Raw genomic sequence first — 17,387 nt, 5'->3', positions numbered from 1 at the left:
TCTGCTTTCACTTTCTAAAATTCTTACTTTGTTTCAATGTTTCTGTAATGTTATATCCACACCAGTTCATTCAAAAACAGGATGCTTTCCCTTTTATTTGAACCAAATTTTTATCAAAAGGTGACACTCTCCATTATACAAAGTCTTCACCTTTTTCCCCTATTTTTTTTATTTAAGGTTTTTCAAACCTCAGTATTCCAGCATAGTCCAGTCTCCAATTTGTAAACGTTATTGTTATTCTTTGACAATCTTAAGTCCAGCTTTAGTTTTATACTTGTTTATTCCCAAATTATTTTAGTCCAATTTTATTAAATCTTTAATTCCAGCTTCTTCCTTTCCCGGTTCGAAGCCCCATTTAGCTGTCAAAAATATATTTTTTTCTCTATCCCTTTGTAATTTCGCCGCTCACTTTTCTTTTCTTAAAAATTCTATGTTACCTTAATCCCGGGGTACTTTTGTTTAGTTATATTGCCCAGTTGTCCCGGTTCAGATGTTAGCCACCTCTTTCTTCCCTCCTGAACAAATCTTAGTCCAGCTGAGTTGTCCTCTTCGGGGTGGCCATTTAGATCACCGCTGCAGTCATCTTCGGGAAGAAAAAAACAAAACCAAGCCCCGGGGGGGGGGGGAGATGCGGCTCCCCACAATCAGGCTTGCTGCTTCCTCTTACTCCGCTGCCCCTCCAAGGCAGTTTCAGCCCCTAATCAGAATGATTGGGGCTCTCTGACGAAAGAGCACGAACGATAGCCGCAGAGAGTTGCGATCTACTGTCCGTTGGCAAGGAGGCTCCCCCTTCTTCTTCCCTTGTGTAATGGAAAGGGAATATGACAGACTAAAGAACCAGCTAAATTAATAAGTTTAATATAGATTATTAAAAGCAACGAGAGACATTGATAACTTCATTATTACCACTATTAGGCAAATATATATTGTTTATTTTTATTTTTAAAATAAATATTAAGGATTATATTTGAAATAATTGAAATGAAAGAAAAAGATGTTTCGATTGAGATTAATGAAAGAATTTAGAATTAAACTTTATTATTATTAGGCAAACACATATTGTTTATCTTTATGTTTAAAAACAAATACTAAAGGATTATATTTGAAATAATTGAAATGAAAGAAAAAGATGTTTCGATTGAGATTAAAGGCTACAATTAATGTGTTTGTTTCTCTCCTTACTGAAAATTTGGAATGGAAAAGGTAATAATAGAATTAAGTATGCATATATCAATGTATAACTGCTGTCATATTTGTATGTAAAGGTGATGACCCGGAAATATGTTGTCCACTAAAAAGAGATTTTTGTTTTTAATGTGAAATACTGAATAAAGTTTGTTTAAAAAAAAAAAAGAATGTGGCAGTGTGGAAGCATATGGCTTCCAAAGCTGACAGGAGTTCCCCCTTGAAAAAATCATTTCCTGAAAAATACAATAAATAAAACACAACAAGGGGTTAACGTATTGTCATCAGGCCACTTAACACTCTCTCCCCCCTCCAAGGGGACCCTTTGGCTTGTCGGGGAACTTGTCATGGAATTGTTTAATCAATCTATCTGCATGTACATCCCAACTTTTCACCCAAGTAGCTTCTGACAAAGCGTAGCCTTTCCACAGCACTAAATATTGTAATCATCCTCGGTGTAATCTAGAGTCAAGGATTTTCTTGATTTCATAATGTGCTTCGCCTTGTCCTACCAAAGACTTGGGGCGAGGGGAGGAAACTACTGGTATTGGTCAAGATTGGAACCAATAGCAGGCTTCAACAAGCTACTATGGAATACAGGGTGTATTTTCCCTAACAGCTGAGGGAGGCTAAGTTGGACAGCCACTGGATTGATTACTTTCAATATAGAAAAGGGATCCAGAAATTTAGGTCCCAACTTCTTACTAAGAAACTTCAACTTCAGATATTTAGTTAACAAAAACACTTTGTCACCCACCCTAAAATGTGGTTGGAGAGATCTATGTTTGTCTGCCTGTTTTTTATATTCCTCAGCTGCTTCCACTAAAGCTTTTTTAGTATTCTTCCAAACCTTTTTTAATTATTCCATCCAATCTGTCAAGGACATGGATGTTTGGGGTTCTCTAGATCAGGGGTCCCCAACCACCGGTCCCTGGACCGGTACCGGGCCGTGGAACAATTTCTACCGGGCCGCCGGTTTGCTGGGCACCGCCATCTTGTTTTGATGAAAAAGTGCTTCCGGTGAGCTTTTCCGGGTAGAAAGCGGCGTTTGGGTGCTGAAAGAATCCTCGCGCTTTAGTTTCATCGAGGGGGGGGCAGCTTCGAACAAAACTAAGGTGCGAGGATTCTTTCAGCATGCATGGCAAGGCAAGCCGAGTGACCATCCCGAAGCCGTCGTGAAGCCCATCGACACAGGTACAAAGGAGGAGTTGAAGTTGCTCGGCTCACCTTGCCATGCATGCTGATGCCGGTACCGGGCCGTGGATGGTTTTGTGATGCCGGTACCGGGCCGCGGCACAAAAAAGGTTGGGGACCACTGCTCTAGATAACTCAGACATAGGGACAAAGTCCATGCCAGTAGTGATTTGGAAAGGAGTCAAGCCAATGCTGCTGTGTACTGCATTATTATAAGCAACTTCTGCAAATGGCAATAGATCCACCCAGTTTTCCTGTTGATAATTTACATAACATCTAGTGTACTGTTCCAACATAGCGTTTGCTCGTTCAGTGGCCCCGTTATAAGAAGGATGAAATGCTGAGGAAAGTCCTTGGGACGACCCAATGGACTTTAAAAACTCCCTCCAGAACTTAGTGGTAAACTGCACGCCTCGATCTGAGATCACTTGACATGGCACTCCGTGGAACAATAAATATGCTTCGCAAACAGTTTTGCCAGTTTCTTAGCTGAAGGTAAAGTGGGATTGCTTGGAAAACAAATTGATGACAGTCCAAATCATTGCACTTCCTCCACTTTCTGGTAATTCCACAACCAAGTCTATCACAATTTCTTCCCATGGCTTCATTGGTTCAGCTACTTGTTGGAGAAGTCCAGGGGTTTTCCCAGTTCTATGTATCACTGTGGCACGAAGTGAACAGCTCTTTACATAGTCCTTGACACCAGTCTTCATTTTTGGCCACCAGAATTGTCTTCTGACTAAATCTAGGGTTTTAAAAAAACCTAAAGTGCCGCCCCAATTGAGAGTCATGGCTGCATTTTAGTACCATCAATCTCATTATATTGGGTATATAAATCTTGCTTCCTTTCCAAGCTAATCCTTCACTCATTGTCAAATCAGTTTGATTTTTAGCAAACCATGGATCATTTGAGAGTGCTGCTTTCAAATCTGTTATCAGTTTGTCCTCAGGGAGTCTAGAACTGCATTGGGTTTGTTCTCTGGTGGTCACTTGGCCAGCGGGTTGGGCTTCTGATATCATAGTTTGCACTACTTCCTCCTGGAGACTGACAAATTGGGGCTTTCTCAACAAAGTATCAACCAATATGTTTGTTCCTCCTGGGATATATTTCATGTTAAAGTTGAATCTCTTGAAGTATTGAGCCCAGCGGACTTGTTTAGGAGAAAGCTTTCAAGGTGAATTTAGAGCCTCGAGGTTCTTATGATCAGTTCACACCGTGAAAGGCTCCTTTTCTCCTTCCACAAAATTCCTCCAAGATAGTAAAGCCCATCACATGACAAATGCCTCTTTTTCCCAAACTGCCCACCTACGCTCTGTGTCTGTCAACTTTTTGGACACATAAGTACAAGGCATCAGCTGGTCTTGAGAGTTCTTTTGAAGAACAATCGCCACAACAGCCACATCACTGACATCGGCTTGGACTACAAAATGTTTGGTTGGGTCTGGATGTTGGAGGATAGGCTCAGTGGTAAAAAGGCGTTTTAATGTCCCAAAAGATTTCTGAAAGTTCATTGTCCAAGTAAGGGGTTGATTGGGTTTCGGTTTGGTGGGAGAAGGCCCAGTTTTCAGTAACTCTGTTAAAGGGAGGGCGACCTCGGCAAACGAAGGGATGAATTGTCAATAAAAATGTGCAAAACCCAGGAAGCTTTGAAGTTGTTTACGTGTCCTTGGGGGCTGCCAGTCTAGCACCGCATTCACCTTTCCAGGGTCCATCTCAATCCCCTGATTTGACACTTGGATGCCCAGGTAGTCCAAAGACACTTTATGGAATTTGCATTTTGACAGCTTTCTGTATAGCTTGGCAGCTAAAAGTTTTTTCAGTACTTGTCTGACTAATTTGACATGTTCTTCTAGGGTCTCACTGAATATAAGAATGTCAACCAAGTAAACAAGGATCCCCTTGTACAAATGTGCATGTAACACTTCATTGATCAGCTGCATAAATAAAGCGGGGACCCCTTGGAGTCTGAAAGGCATGACTCAGAACTGAAAACTCCCCAGAGGGCAGTTAAATGCTATTTTCCACTCGTCTCCTTCCTTTATGCGGATTCTGTCGTAGGTTTCTCTCAGATCTGACTTGGTAAAGATTTTGCCTTTGGACAGGTGATTTAACAAGTCCTTCTTCATTAAGGAGAGTGGGTATGTGTTTTGTATGCACACCCCATTCATGCCCCCAAAATCAACACATAATCTGAGACCACCATCTTTCTTCTCTTCAAATAATACTGGGGCTGCCAACCTAGATTTTGCTGGTTCGATGAACCCTCTGGCTAAATTGGTATCAATGTATGAAGTACATTTTTGGTTTGGGCAGCTTTGCCCCAGGTTCTAATTCGATGGCACAATCAGTGGCGCGATGAGGGGGAAAGTTTAGTGAGGAGGAATGTTGCAATTAACCAGCAGAGGAACTAGAGATCAAATTGCCAACATATGCTGGATCATGGAGAAAGCTAGAGAATTCCAGAAAAATATCTACTTCTGCTTCATTGACTATGCTAAAGCCTTTGATTGTGTGGATCACAACAAATTGTGGCAAGTTCTTAAAGAGATGGGAATACCAGACCATCTTATTTTTCTCTTGAGAAACCTATATGTGGGTCAAGAAACAACAGTGAGAACTGGACACGGAACCACTGATTGGTTCAAAATTGGGAAACAAGTCTGGCAAGGATGTATACTGTCACCCTGCCTATTCTGGCAGATGGGGAAGAAATGGAGGTAGTGACAGATTTTATTTTCCTGGGCTCCAAGATGGGGACTGCAGCCAAGAAATTAAAAGACACTTGCTCCTGGGGAGGAAAGTTATGGCAAATCTAGACAGCACACTAAAAAGCAGAGGCTTCACCCTGTCAACTAAAGTGTGCATAGTCAAGGCTATGGTTTTTCCAGTTGCAATGTGTGGCTGTGAAAGAATTGAGGCCTTTGAACTATGGTGCTGGAGAAGACTCCTGCAAGTCCCTTGAACTGCAAGGGGATCAAACCGGTGAGTCCTAGAGGAGATTAATCCTGACTGCTCTTTAGAAAGCCAGATACTGAAGATGAAACTCAAATACTTTGGCTACCTAATGAGAAGGAAGACTTGCTGGAGAAGAGCCTAATGCTGGGAATGATTGAGGGCAATAGAAGAAGGGGACGACAGAAAATGAGGTTGCTGGATGGAGTCACTGAAGCAGTTGGCATGAGCTTAAATGGACTCCAGAAAATGGTAGAGGACAGGAAGGCCTGGAGGAATGTTGTCCATGGGATGGATCAGACACAACTTAGCAACTAACAACAACAATAACAATGCCTATTAATGTTCTTGTCAGCTTTGGAAGCCATATTAGCACCAGAAGCTGCCACGCTGCCACATTCTTGAGCCTGGGAAGATGGGAGGGGGGAATTTCATGACTGTTCTTCCTGCACCAATTCAGTTCAGACTGCCCAAGGACCTGCTGATACATTTCTATAGAGGAATTATTGAGTCCATCATTTGCACCTCTATTACTGTCTGGTGTCTGTACGAGTATTACTGTATTACTGTCTTTCTGACGAGCTTGGAGCCCGTCAGCTTACTGCAGGGCCTATCAGCTCACCATGGAGCCTGTCACCTCACTGCGGAGCCTGTAAGCTTGCTGCAAAGCCCATTAATTCGTCGTGGAGCCTGTTGACTTGCCACAGCGTCTGTCAGCTCCGAGCACATCGCAAAGACTGTCAACTAGCCTCTGCTGCCGCCAGAACTGTTTTCCTCCTACATGCGGGCCGATGGTGTTGAGGGTCACATTGGGATGATGTCAGCAATGCGGCACTGCTGGGTATATGCTGGAGCAACTGCGGGGCTAGAGATGAATTAATGGCTCTTTTGAAGTGTCGATGCAGCGCATCGTGGTAGAGGAGTTTGGGGCACATATGGGTGATAATTTAGACTTAATTCAATAAATGGTGAAGGTGGCACAAGGTAGGTATCGGTTAGTGAGGGTCGGGATAAGTTAGGGATGTAGACATGTTATAGAGTTAATAGCATCGGAGGATAATGGGGTAGGCATAGCCAGAATTAGAGCTGCGTGTAGGCTTGGGTGTGGTGGGGTGTGTCTAATGGAAATGGTAATAAAAGGAAAAGAAACAGACTCAATCCCAACGCTAACCTTGCCTGACTTTTAGCCTTTCTTGTCAGATAAGAGTATTTGTTGTTTGATGATTTAAAGAATAAATCATTATTGCACTACCAAAGGAGCTGGAGTTTATATTCATTTCAGGACAAATCTTCAATACTCAAGGACTGGCTGAGATCTGGTTTGGCACAGCAACTAAGCAAAGAACACACAGACTTCAACAGATAGTTAGGATTGCAGAAAAAATGTCTTCATTCTCCTACCATTGGGTAGGAGATACAGAAGCATAGCCAGCTGCACCAACAGGCTGAAGAACAGTTTCAACCCGTGACTGTCAGACTCCTGAACAGAAAATAACTTCATGTCAATATAGTATGATAGGTTTGCAGGCCCGGCGTGTTGTGCACAAGGTCAGCTAGTGTAATAAGATAGGGACTGGGTTAGGGACTTCTGTCTTCACTGTGAGTTGTGGTGCATGAAAGGAGGCTCAGCTAATCTCACTGTACACATGTTGTACTCTTGACAATAAAGGTTGATTAATTGATTGAACAATTGCTACCAGACTGCCTGCCATGGAGGACCGATATAACTGCATGAGCCAGAAAGAGGGCTGTGAAAATATCTACAGACCCCTCACGTCCTGGACATAAACAGTTTCAACTCCTTCCCTTAAGATGATGTTATAGGGAATTGCACACCAAGACAACCAGACACAATCCCACCCCCACCCCCAATGTCATCACTTTGCTAAGCAATTAATTCCCACAATACAGTCTGTACCCTGGGATGTCAAGCTACCTAGTAGGCTATATTACATATTATCCTTCTCATCTTTTCTATTACCTATTTTATTAGCTTCTTATGACTATAAGTTTGTTGTCTGTATCTTATGCTTTATGTTGATTTCCTTTATGTAGTATCCGATTATGATTTATGATGTTTATTTAGTATCCTATGGCTAGCACTTAGTTCAGTGGTTCCCAAACTTTTTCAGTCCACCACTCCCTTGGTGCTACAAACTCATCCTTGGTGCCCCCCCACCCAGGGGTGGGATTCAAATTTCTGTGGGTGTGGCCTATTTTGAGGGCGTGGCTTGCTGGTCATGTGACTGGGTGGGCACGGCTTGGTCACGTGACTGGGTGGGCGTGGCTTGGTCATGTGACTGGGTGGGCGTGGCCAGGTGACTGGCAAACCAAATACAAGTGGTCCTCACTTAATGGCCGGTTGTTTAGCAAGTCTTCTAATTTATGACTGGCCTTCCCAGAGTTACTTGATCTGTTTTTGGAGTTTTGACAGCCTCCCTCTCCCCCTCCCTCCCTCCCTCCCCCTCCCTCCCTCCGTTTTGCTCTACTTTCCCAATGTGCCTGCGGGGCCGGTGTTTTGAAGATGGATGGATCGATGGATAGAGAGAGACAGACAGAGACAGGTATGTAGGTAGGTAGGTAGATAGGTAGATAGATTGGTAGATAAATATGGAGGTAGGGAGGTAGGTAGATGGATTGGTAGATAAGTAGGGAGGTAGATAAGTTGGTAGACAGACTTCGCAAGGCTTGCTGCACGCGGGTTCCACATTCGAAGTGCCAGCTACGGAGCAATGAAACAGTCAATGGGGTGACCCTGCGGGGCTGGCGCCTTGAACACCCTCCTGCTGCCTCTTAGCGCCCCCGCCAGCCCCCTTGCCTCTTAGCGCCCCCCTAAGGCATCCCACCGCCCCAGGAGGTGGTACCGCCCACTTTGGGAACCACTGACTTAGTTTATATCTTATGATTTATGATTGTTTTTTATGATTATGATCATGATTTATTTACTTGTTCTACACTGGGACCTTATGCACCAGAGACAAATTCCTTGTGTGTCCAATCAAAATTGGCCAATTAAAAATTCTACTCTACTCTACTCCATTCCCGTGGTACTTAAAAGTTTGTGAACCCTTTTGAATTTTCAATATTTCACATAAATATGACCTAAAACATGATCAGTTCTCCACACAAGTCCTAAAACTAGGCAAAGAGAACCCAATTAAACAAATGAGTCCAAAACATGAGATGAGAACAATCAACCAACGAAACAGAAGTTGCCTTTAGAAGTTGTGAGAGCTTCATCAATGGAAGCTTTCAAGAAGAGACTGGACTGCCATCTGTCAGAAATGATGTAGGGTCTCCTACTTGGGAGCGGGGTTGGACTAGATGACCTACAGGGTCCCTTTCATCTCTGTTAATCTGTTACATCACATTTACTTGCCATTCATTTCCTAGTTCAGGTGACATATTGCTCGTATTGCTTTATTTGAATTCTGATTTGTCATAGAATGTAAAGATTGGAAGGGATCTTAGAGGTAATCGTGTCGAACCTTCTACAGTACTCATTGTAGAAATCCACCATAGCCCATCCCCAAACAAATTCTTTCCAGCCTCTGCTTAAGCACTCCAAGGTAAAGCAAATACATCACCTCTCTTGAGGTACGTTGCTTCATTATGGAACAGCTCCTATTAGAGACATTTTCCTGATCATCAACCCATATCTACTTCCTCGTGATTTACATCCATTGTTCTTCTTTAATCTAGTGGAACAATTCTGCGCTGTCTTCACGGGGCTGCCCTCTGTATATTTGAAGACTGCTATCTATCTCTTGGAAGACTTCTCCAGGGGAAACATACCCAATGCACACCACTCTTAAGTTTTTCCTTCTTCACCTCAATAAAACCTGTAAAATTACATGTTCATTTATGCATTGATCCAAAGCTACACATTTATGAACCGTTACTTTCAGTAACTTGTGTGATCCCTCTGGGCAGAAATAATTGCAGTTAAGCATTTCCAATAATTGTTGATCAGTCTTGCACATCAGCATGGAGGAATGTTAGCTCATCCCTCCTGACAGAATAGCTTCAACTTGGGGATTTTGGTGGACTTCCTCGCACAAACTACCCATTTCAGGTCCTTCCACGTTTCTATAGGATTAAGCTCAGGACTTTGACTTGACCATTCCAAAACATAACTTCCATACAGCTTTTATGTTTTGAATTGTTGTCTCATTGTGTGATTCACTTTCTTTTGAGTTTCAATTCATAGACAGATATCCTGACATTTTCCTGTAGAATTTTCCATACAATCCAGAATCCATCTTGGTTTCAGCAAAGATGGGAAGCTATCCTAGTTCAGAGGCAGCATTTCTCTTCTGTCAAAACATGTTTTTCATTCATTAAGTCAAAAAAGATCTATTTTGGTTTCATCTGTCCACAGAACATTATTTCAATAGCTCTCTAGCTTATCCACATTACCCTTCACAAAATATAGATGAACAGCAATGTTCTTTTTGGAATATAGTGGCTTTCTCCTTGCAATCTGCTGTGTACACTATTGTTTTTCTTACTGAGAGTCTCATGACTTCTGGCTTTTGCAATCTTTCAATACTTGAGGGGCTGTCATAGAGAAGAGGGGTTGACTTATTCTCCAAAGCACCTGAAGGCAGAACTAGATGGGGAAGTGGAAAATTGACAAAGAGAAATTGAACCTAGAATTAGAGGAAAATTTCCTGCAGCACAATGCAAATGAGCCACGTGCACAGGAGAACAAAGCCAACAGGACTAGTTTCTGCAGTCCATCTGCATTTAAAAGACAAAGGCCATTCTTTTGAAGACAGCAAAGTCCACATTTTGGACAGAGCAGACCACTGGTTTGAAAGAGAGGTCAAAGAAGACATCTATGTCAAAATTGAACAGCCCTCTCTCAACAGAGGGGGAGGGATACGACATCATCTATCTCCAGTCTGCAATACAATCATTTCAGAAGTTCCAAGGAGGCCCCACACCCATTTGCACCATTCAGGTGAACCTGATGATACAGATAAACATCCAGGTGGCCTTAAGTACTTGTTAAAAGAATGAAAATGACCAGCTGTCTGCAAGGAGTATAAATTCTTCCATTCCCCACCATCCAGTCAGAGCTGAAGAAGCTTCTTGGATGAGAAGCAAAACATCTTCAAAGAAACACCAGAAAGTCCAGTTGCCTCTTGAAAAAGCAGCTTTGGGACAACTTTGACCTGGATGATTGAGAATCTCCATAGACATTCAATTATCGTTTAGGTAAAGCAAAGCAATGAAATAGGAAATATTTTTATAATAAATAAATAAATCTGCATCCATATGTCTGTAGAAACTGGAAAAGTTCACTTGGTAATTTACAAATATTTCTATGAGCTATTGTGCCTAGAGTTCCCCTTGGTTTCTCCTTCCGGCTACCATTACCTGCATCCTCTCTGAAAGTATCTCCACCAAAAGCTCATCTGGAAGTACGCAACTCATCAGACCATAATCACCAACTCCACTGGCACTGACACTCAGGCGTCGCTGGAGGGGGGCGCTGGGGATCGGGCTGGAGGGTACCTGGGAAGGCAGTTAGAAAATTAACAGACCAGTTAGGGACTAATCCTAAAATGTGTGGACATACACTTTTTGTAGTTAACAAGTAAATATTTTATTTTTCTGTATTACCTGTTTTGCATATATTACAATATGCTATCTTAATGAAATGATTTATTACTTTTTCTCTTTTGGTTAATGAAGAATAATATTTCAGAAAGGCCCCAAAAGAAAGGAATACAGAAGTGAGGGAATAGATGAAGGAAGTATTGGTAATGCACTTCAAATGTAGAAGATATTAAGCTTACTAAACGTATCATTTTCAAAATTAATTATAGGATTTGGAGAGAAAAATGATTAAAACTGTTAACCAATTGTTTTTACTGCTTTCAGAGATGAAGAAAAGGAGAAATTAGAATAGATAGCGTAGGGACTAAAATCAATAAAAGCTTTCGAAAATAGGATGACAGGATTCAACCTAGAAATTACAATCTCGGGGGATTTGAAATCACAAATTTGAACTCACATTTAAATATTAAAGACTAAAAAAATTAAGCTGTTTCATGATTGCCTATCAAATCTAAATGTAGAATTGAGAAATTAAATTCTGAAATAAGAAAAGCTAAATAAGGATGACCAGACTTGATGATTTTACTGGAAGACTTTGAAGTTTTTCAAAAGTTTTCTTAGGTGGTATGCTAGAGGACACCAAGGGACAGATGGAAAGGAATGTAAAGTACCTCTCACTGGCAGACATTATATGTCAGATATAGCGAGGAGTCCCAGACAAGTCAGAAAGGAATTTAGAAAGAAGACTAAACCAGGAAATGATCCAATCACTTCATAGAAGAATTAAAGAAAACTGCTACAAACTAATTGTTGATATTTAGATGTCATTCAGACTGTCAACCAGCATTTTAATCCTTAAGCACGGCTAACCTGACTATCCATTTCAAATGGGGCGGGGGGGGGGAGAGAGAGATGCAGTTTTAATTGAAAGCTGGCATTCTACTACTTGGTGAACTGTCATACAGGCGGTCCTTGCTTACTGACTATTCATTCAGCAACCATTTGAAGTTACAATGGGCTGAAGGAGATTTACGACCAGGCTTCAAACTTGTTGCAGGTGCAGCGTATCTGCATCCACTTGCTTGTGCTTTAGACATACGGCAAACGGCCCTCATTTCCAACAGTGCCTCGGAGAAGTGAAGTCAGTGGAGATGCTGGCAAGGTTAAGGCACAGTCACAGGATGTCATGCTCAAAAAGCCCCCAACAATTTATTTAACGACCGTGCCAGTTCTCGATGGAATTGTTGGTCCAATTATAGTCAGTAAGTGAGGACTACCTGTCCATGGGACTGAGCTTGATGGATTTTCACCTGGGATCCAGGCTGATCTGGCGGCGGCGGCTGCTGCTGCTGCTGCTGCTGCTGCTGCTGCTGCTGCTGCTGTTTCAGAGACAGGTGGCTTTCCAGCTTGCCTTTGGCCGTGGCGGTGCTTCCTCGGTAGCCCCGGGAGACAATAGAGAGGGCCCCTGTCTTGGACTCAGAGCTCTGCTGGCTGCCATTCGAGGTGTGCTTGGCCAAAGCCTCAGTGCTCAGCCGGGTGCCAAGAGCAAGGGCTGGCTGCCCCTCTGTGCCTTGGAAGAAAAGTGGGGAGGGGAGGAACAAGGCTAGCAGGAGGAGCGCAAGAAAAGTTTTCTTCCTTGTTCAACAGGCAGGAAAAGTAATAATTTTTTATTGATAAACCAAATCTCCTCTGAAAGGAGGAGATTGCAGCCTATTGCAGCCATGACCTGCTTCCACATCACTCTATTATTGATGCATATTTTTGTGCTTTAAAGAAGGACCCACACACTCACATCTAATCAGGACCCTATGGATTGCAACATCTGACTCTAATTTCCCCTTCAAAGGAACTGTTGAACTGATGAACATAGAGTTTTCAGATTTTTGCTACACACAATTACTTAGCTGGGAAGCTTCTCTTCAATTTAAAAATTAATGAAGTGTTTAAGAAATGGGGAGGCATAGAAAATATTTTAATTTGCCCCACTCCCCTTTAGCAACCCTCTGAACTGCTGAAGCCTCAGAACCAACATATACTTAGCTGGCTCTATCAAAGTATCCCCTCAAGAAGACACCACATCTCCTCATAGTAATCCACACAAAAGTAGGATTGTCAAGCTCAAAGCGCGCTTATGCTGTTGCAACCATTATCGCTTCTCAACTTGCCAAAGGACCAGAGGGGAGGGGAGGGAGAGATGGAAAGCAGGCTCCAGACTTCAACAAGACAAACTATGAGAGCCAAGGATACTCGGTCAGGTGTTTGCCAAGGCCACAGACTTTTTCTCATAACAATACAATGACATTAAATTGGACAATTGATTTGTAATAATAAGGGGGAGGGAGAAATCTATCCTGTATTATGTGGGTTTATGCGGAAATTAGGTAGAGCTGGCTTTGAATTCATCAGTGCTGAAATGAGTTTTGCATTCAGAGATCAATAGAGTTTTGCATTCAGAGATTGGAAGGTCTTGATCGTGCTTGCTTTGGTTGGGTTTGTCAGTTGCAACGTTGACAAGGATCTTCCTTTCACATGACCTCAGGGTCAAACATGTCAGGAACACCTCAATCTGCATATCTAAACATCAAAGCCTGCATGTCATTATTTGCACAGTATATCTCTACTAGTAGACCCCTAACAATGTGGACTACTGTTAATCATTGTACTGAATGAATAAAATAAGATCAAGAAAATTCTTCTAATACCTGAAAGAAAGATATGAGAATTAGGGCATGGTTTGCCTATGTCTTAAAGCAAATCTGCATCTCTTCCACTCAATGGCCTTGGAGGTCCAGAGCATATCACTTCTTGGGTATGTTTGGTGTCCTCCTGAGAAAAATGTATAGTTCCCAGCTTTTGAGTTCTTTAATCTCAAGTATTGAACAAAACCATGGGTCTGGCACTCCGTTTATGCCTCCTGTGATAAGTATTTCCTCTGCAATTTCTATTAACATTTTGGAGTACTTTTAATACAATTGTCCATACTTTTATTTGTAGCTTAAATGGATGCCAGCGTTAAAATCTTATTTTTCTAAATGTCAGGATTGAAATTCCTCCTTTGTCTTGTTCTGTTCAACTTAAATCACCCAGAAGGTGATTTAAGATAAATCTTAAATCTGCTATTCCATTTTTTTTATCTTTTCCAATGCTATATATTCCTGGTCTAGTTTCAATAAATTAACATGGTTTTGTTTTATGTTTTTGTAGACAAGCAAAATTGGCTTTGAATGTTTTACTAAAATATTGCTTTTGTTTATGAGGCAAGTTAAGTTCATATGCACAGTGAGATCAATGCTGTTTTGTCCATTTTTGTTTTATTTTAATACTGTAGCTATACTAGGTTTCCCTTTTTCATCTCTAGCACCCTTCTTAGTACTAGGAAGTTCCATGAGTCCAGTGAAGTTACTTTTACATATAAAAGGCCTGTTTAATCATTCTGATTTTTAATTTCCAAGAAGACTTTCACAACAAACAGAATTTTCCATCTCTGTTTGATTTGCTTGAGTCTTTATGAAAAGGACAAGTATTTTCCTTTTTTCTTAGCATTCTAGGAGAGTAATCTTGAAATACTTGAGTTTAGTTGCCTTCTATACAAATAACAGATAATCAGAGTTGGAAGGGACGTTGTAGGTCATCTAGTCCAACCCCCCACCGAAGCAGGAGACCCTACACCATTTCTGACAGATGGGAGTCCAATCTCTTATTTATTTTATTTTTATTTATTTATTTTGTCAAGCAATTATAAGATAACAGGTATAAGTATAAACATAGTTATGAATACATGAAATGGATACATATAAAAAAAATAAAAAGAAACAATAGGACAGGGACGGTAGGCACGTTGGTGTGCTTATGCACGACCCATACAGACCTCTTAGGAAAGTGGTGAGGTCAATAGTAGTCTAAGGTTAAAGTTTTTGGGGTTTGGGGAAGAAACCACAGAGTCAGGTAGAGTATTCCAGACATTGACCACTCTGTTGCTGAAGTCATATTTCCTGCAATAAAGTTTGGTGCAGTTTACCTTGAGTTTGTATCTATTGTGTACTCTTGTGTTGTTATGGTTGAAGCTGAAGTATTCATTGACAGGTAAGTCATTGCAATATATAATTTTATGTACTATACTTAGATCGGACCGAAGGCGTGGTAGTTCTAGGTTTTCTAGGTCTAGAGTTTCAAGTCTGGTGGCATAAGATATTCTACAATGAGTAGAGGAGTGGAGAACTCTTCTTGTGAAATATTTCTGGACTTTCTCCAATTTATTAATTTCAGAAACGTCATGCGGGTTCCAGACTGATGAGCTTGTATTCAAGTATTGGTCTAGTGAAAGTATTGTATGCTCTAGTTAGTAGAGTGATATTACCAGAGAAAAAGCTATGCAGAATTAGGTTTACAACTCTTAATGCCTTTTTGGCTATGTAGTTACAATGGGCTCTAGCACTTAGATCATTAGAGATCTACTCCAAGGTCCTTGACAGAGTCTGGATCATCAACAAGGTCATGACTATTCAACTTGTATTTTATTTTCTGATTTCTTTTGCCAATATGTAAGACAGAACATTTATTTGTTGAGATTTGAAGTTGCCATTTGTTTGACCATTCTGATACGTAGTCGAGGTCTTTTGGAAGGGTAGCAATATTGTTAGTGGTGTTGAATAGCTTTACATCATCAGTGAAGAGAACACAGTTGCTTTTAATATGATCACAGAGGTCATTTATGTAGAGTATGAAGAGAGTTGGTCCTAGAACACTGCCTTGGGGGACCCCACTGTGGACAGGTACAGAATTTGATAGGACGCTCTCAATTTTGACTATTTGTTGTCTGTTTGACAGGAATATTTCTATCCAGTTATGCAGGTGTCCAGAGATACCATAAGATTTTAGTTTTAGGAGTAGTTTGTTGTGTACCACTGAATCAAAGGGTTTACAGTAGTCTATGTAGATTGCATCTATTGCTTTTCCCTGATCGAGTTGTGTAGTCCATATGTTTTTGCAGTGTAAGAGTTGCAGATTACAGGATAGTTTTTTCTGAAACCAAATTGTTTATTAGAGAGTAGGTTGTTTGTCTCTAAGCGGAGGATAATAGATCGGTTAATAATTGATTCTATGACTTTACAGACAATGCAGCATAAAGAGATTGGTCTGCAATTTTCAACTAGGCTGGGGTCTCCCTTTTTGAAGATGGGGATGACCATGGCTTGTGACCATAGTTTTGGCAAGGAGCTGGTCCAGAAAGATTTTTCAAAGATTATGCTTAGATGTTCGACTATGGCAGTGGATAGCTTTTTGAAGAAGTAGGCACATATTCCGTCCGGTCCAATAGATAGAGATGGTTTTCGATTGCGTAGTGCTTTTTCAACATTGTCTTCTGTAAAATCGATATGTATTAGATCATTGTAGTTGTCAGTGGTTCGACTAGGAAATACTGGGCATGATCCATTGCTGTTTACAAATACTGAGCCAAAAAATGTGTTAAAGAGGTTGGCTTTAATGGTGTCGTCATTGCAGTCTTTACCATTAGGTCCTTTCAGGGGTGGTATCTTCTTGAAAGTCTCAAGTGATGGTGCTCACACAACTTCTGAGGGCAAGCTGTTCTATAGGTTAATTGTTCTGTCAGAAAGTTTCTCCTTATTTCCAGGTTAAATTTTAAATCTTTCCTTGTTCAGTTTCCATCCATTATTCCTTGTCTGGCCTTTGGGTGCTTTAGAAAATAGCTTGACAGCCTCTTCTTTGTGGCAGCCCCTGAGATATTGGAAGACTGCTATTATGTCTCCCCTGGTCTAGCCAGGCTCAGTTCCAGTAACCATTCTTCATCTGTTTTATTCTCCAGTCCCCTAATCAACCTGGTTGCTCTTCTCTGTACTTTTTCTAGAGTCTCAACAGCTTTTTTATAGTGTGATGACCAAAACTGGACGCAGTACTCTAGATCTGATCTTACTAAGGCTTTATAGTATTAGTATTAGTACCTCACTTTATCTTGATTTCATCCCTCTGTTAATGCAACTTAGGATTGCATTAGCTTTATTGGCGGCGGCTGCACACTGCTGGCTCATATTTAGCTGCTTGTCCACTAAGATTCCAAGATCCCTCTCACAGTTACTGCTATTAAGCTTGATTTCACCCAGTCTATATGTGTACTCTTGGTTTTTCTTGCCTAAGTGTAGAACTTTACTTTTCTCTACATTGAATTTCATTTTGTTAAATATGGCCCAGTGTTCTAGAGTCTGTCAAGATCCATCTGGATCTTGAGCCTATCTTCTAGGGAGTTAGCTATTCCTGCCAGCTTGGTATCATCTGCAAATTTGGTAAGTTCCCCTTCTATTCCCTCATCTATGTTGTTAAAGAAGATATTGAAGAGTCCTGGGCCTAAGATGGAACCTTGTGGCACCCCACTGCTTACTTCCCTCCATATAGACTTAGACCCATTAAGGACTACTCATTTGTCAGTCAGTTGCGAATCCATCTGGTGGTGGTGCTATATATCCCACTTTTT

At 41.2% G+C, this 17,387-nt stretch overlaps 1 protein-coding gene across 4 annotated transcripts in view; it reads right to left on the bottom strand.

The window, feature by feature from the left end:
* Nucleotides 1-17,387, bottom strand: part of HYDIN (HYDIN axonemal central pair apparatus protein) — a 343,587-nt gene that overhangs the window by 86,219 nt on the left and 239,981 nt on the right. For all 4 annotated transcript variants that reach the window (XM_087940240.1, XM_087940242.1, XM_087940241.1 and 1 more), the window contains exons 41-42: nucleotides 12,211-12,470; nucleotides 10,718-10,855 (exon numbers count right to left, since the gene is read on the bottom strand). In XM_087940240.1, coding sequence (XP_087796366.1) covers nucleotides 10,718-10,855; nucleotides 12,211-12,470 — 398 coding nt within the window. The remainder of the gene's footprint in view (nucleotides 1-10,717; nucleotides 10,856-12,210; nucleotides 12,471-17,387) is intronic.

Source organism: Pseudonaja textilis, chromosome 11 (genome assembly GCF_049901715.1).
Source record: "Pseudonaja textilis isolate UNSWEBS1 chromosome 11, rPseTex1.2, whole genome shotgun sequence".
In the NCBI taxonomy this organism is placed as follows: Eukaryota; Metazoa; Chordata; class Lepidosauria; order Squamata; family Elapidae; genus Pseudonaja; species Pseudonaja textilis.
This window is presented reverse-complemented; position numbering and strand designations above follow the sequence as displayed.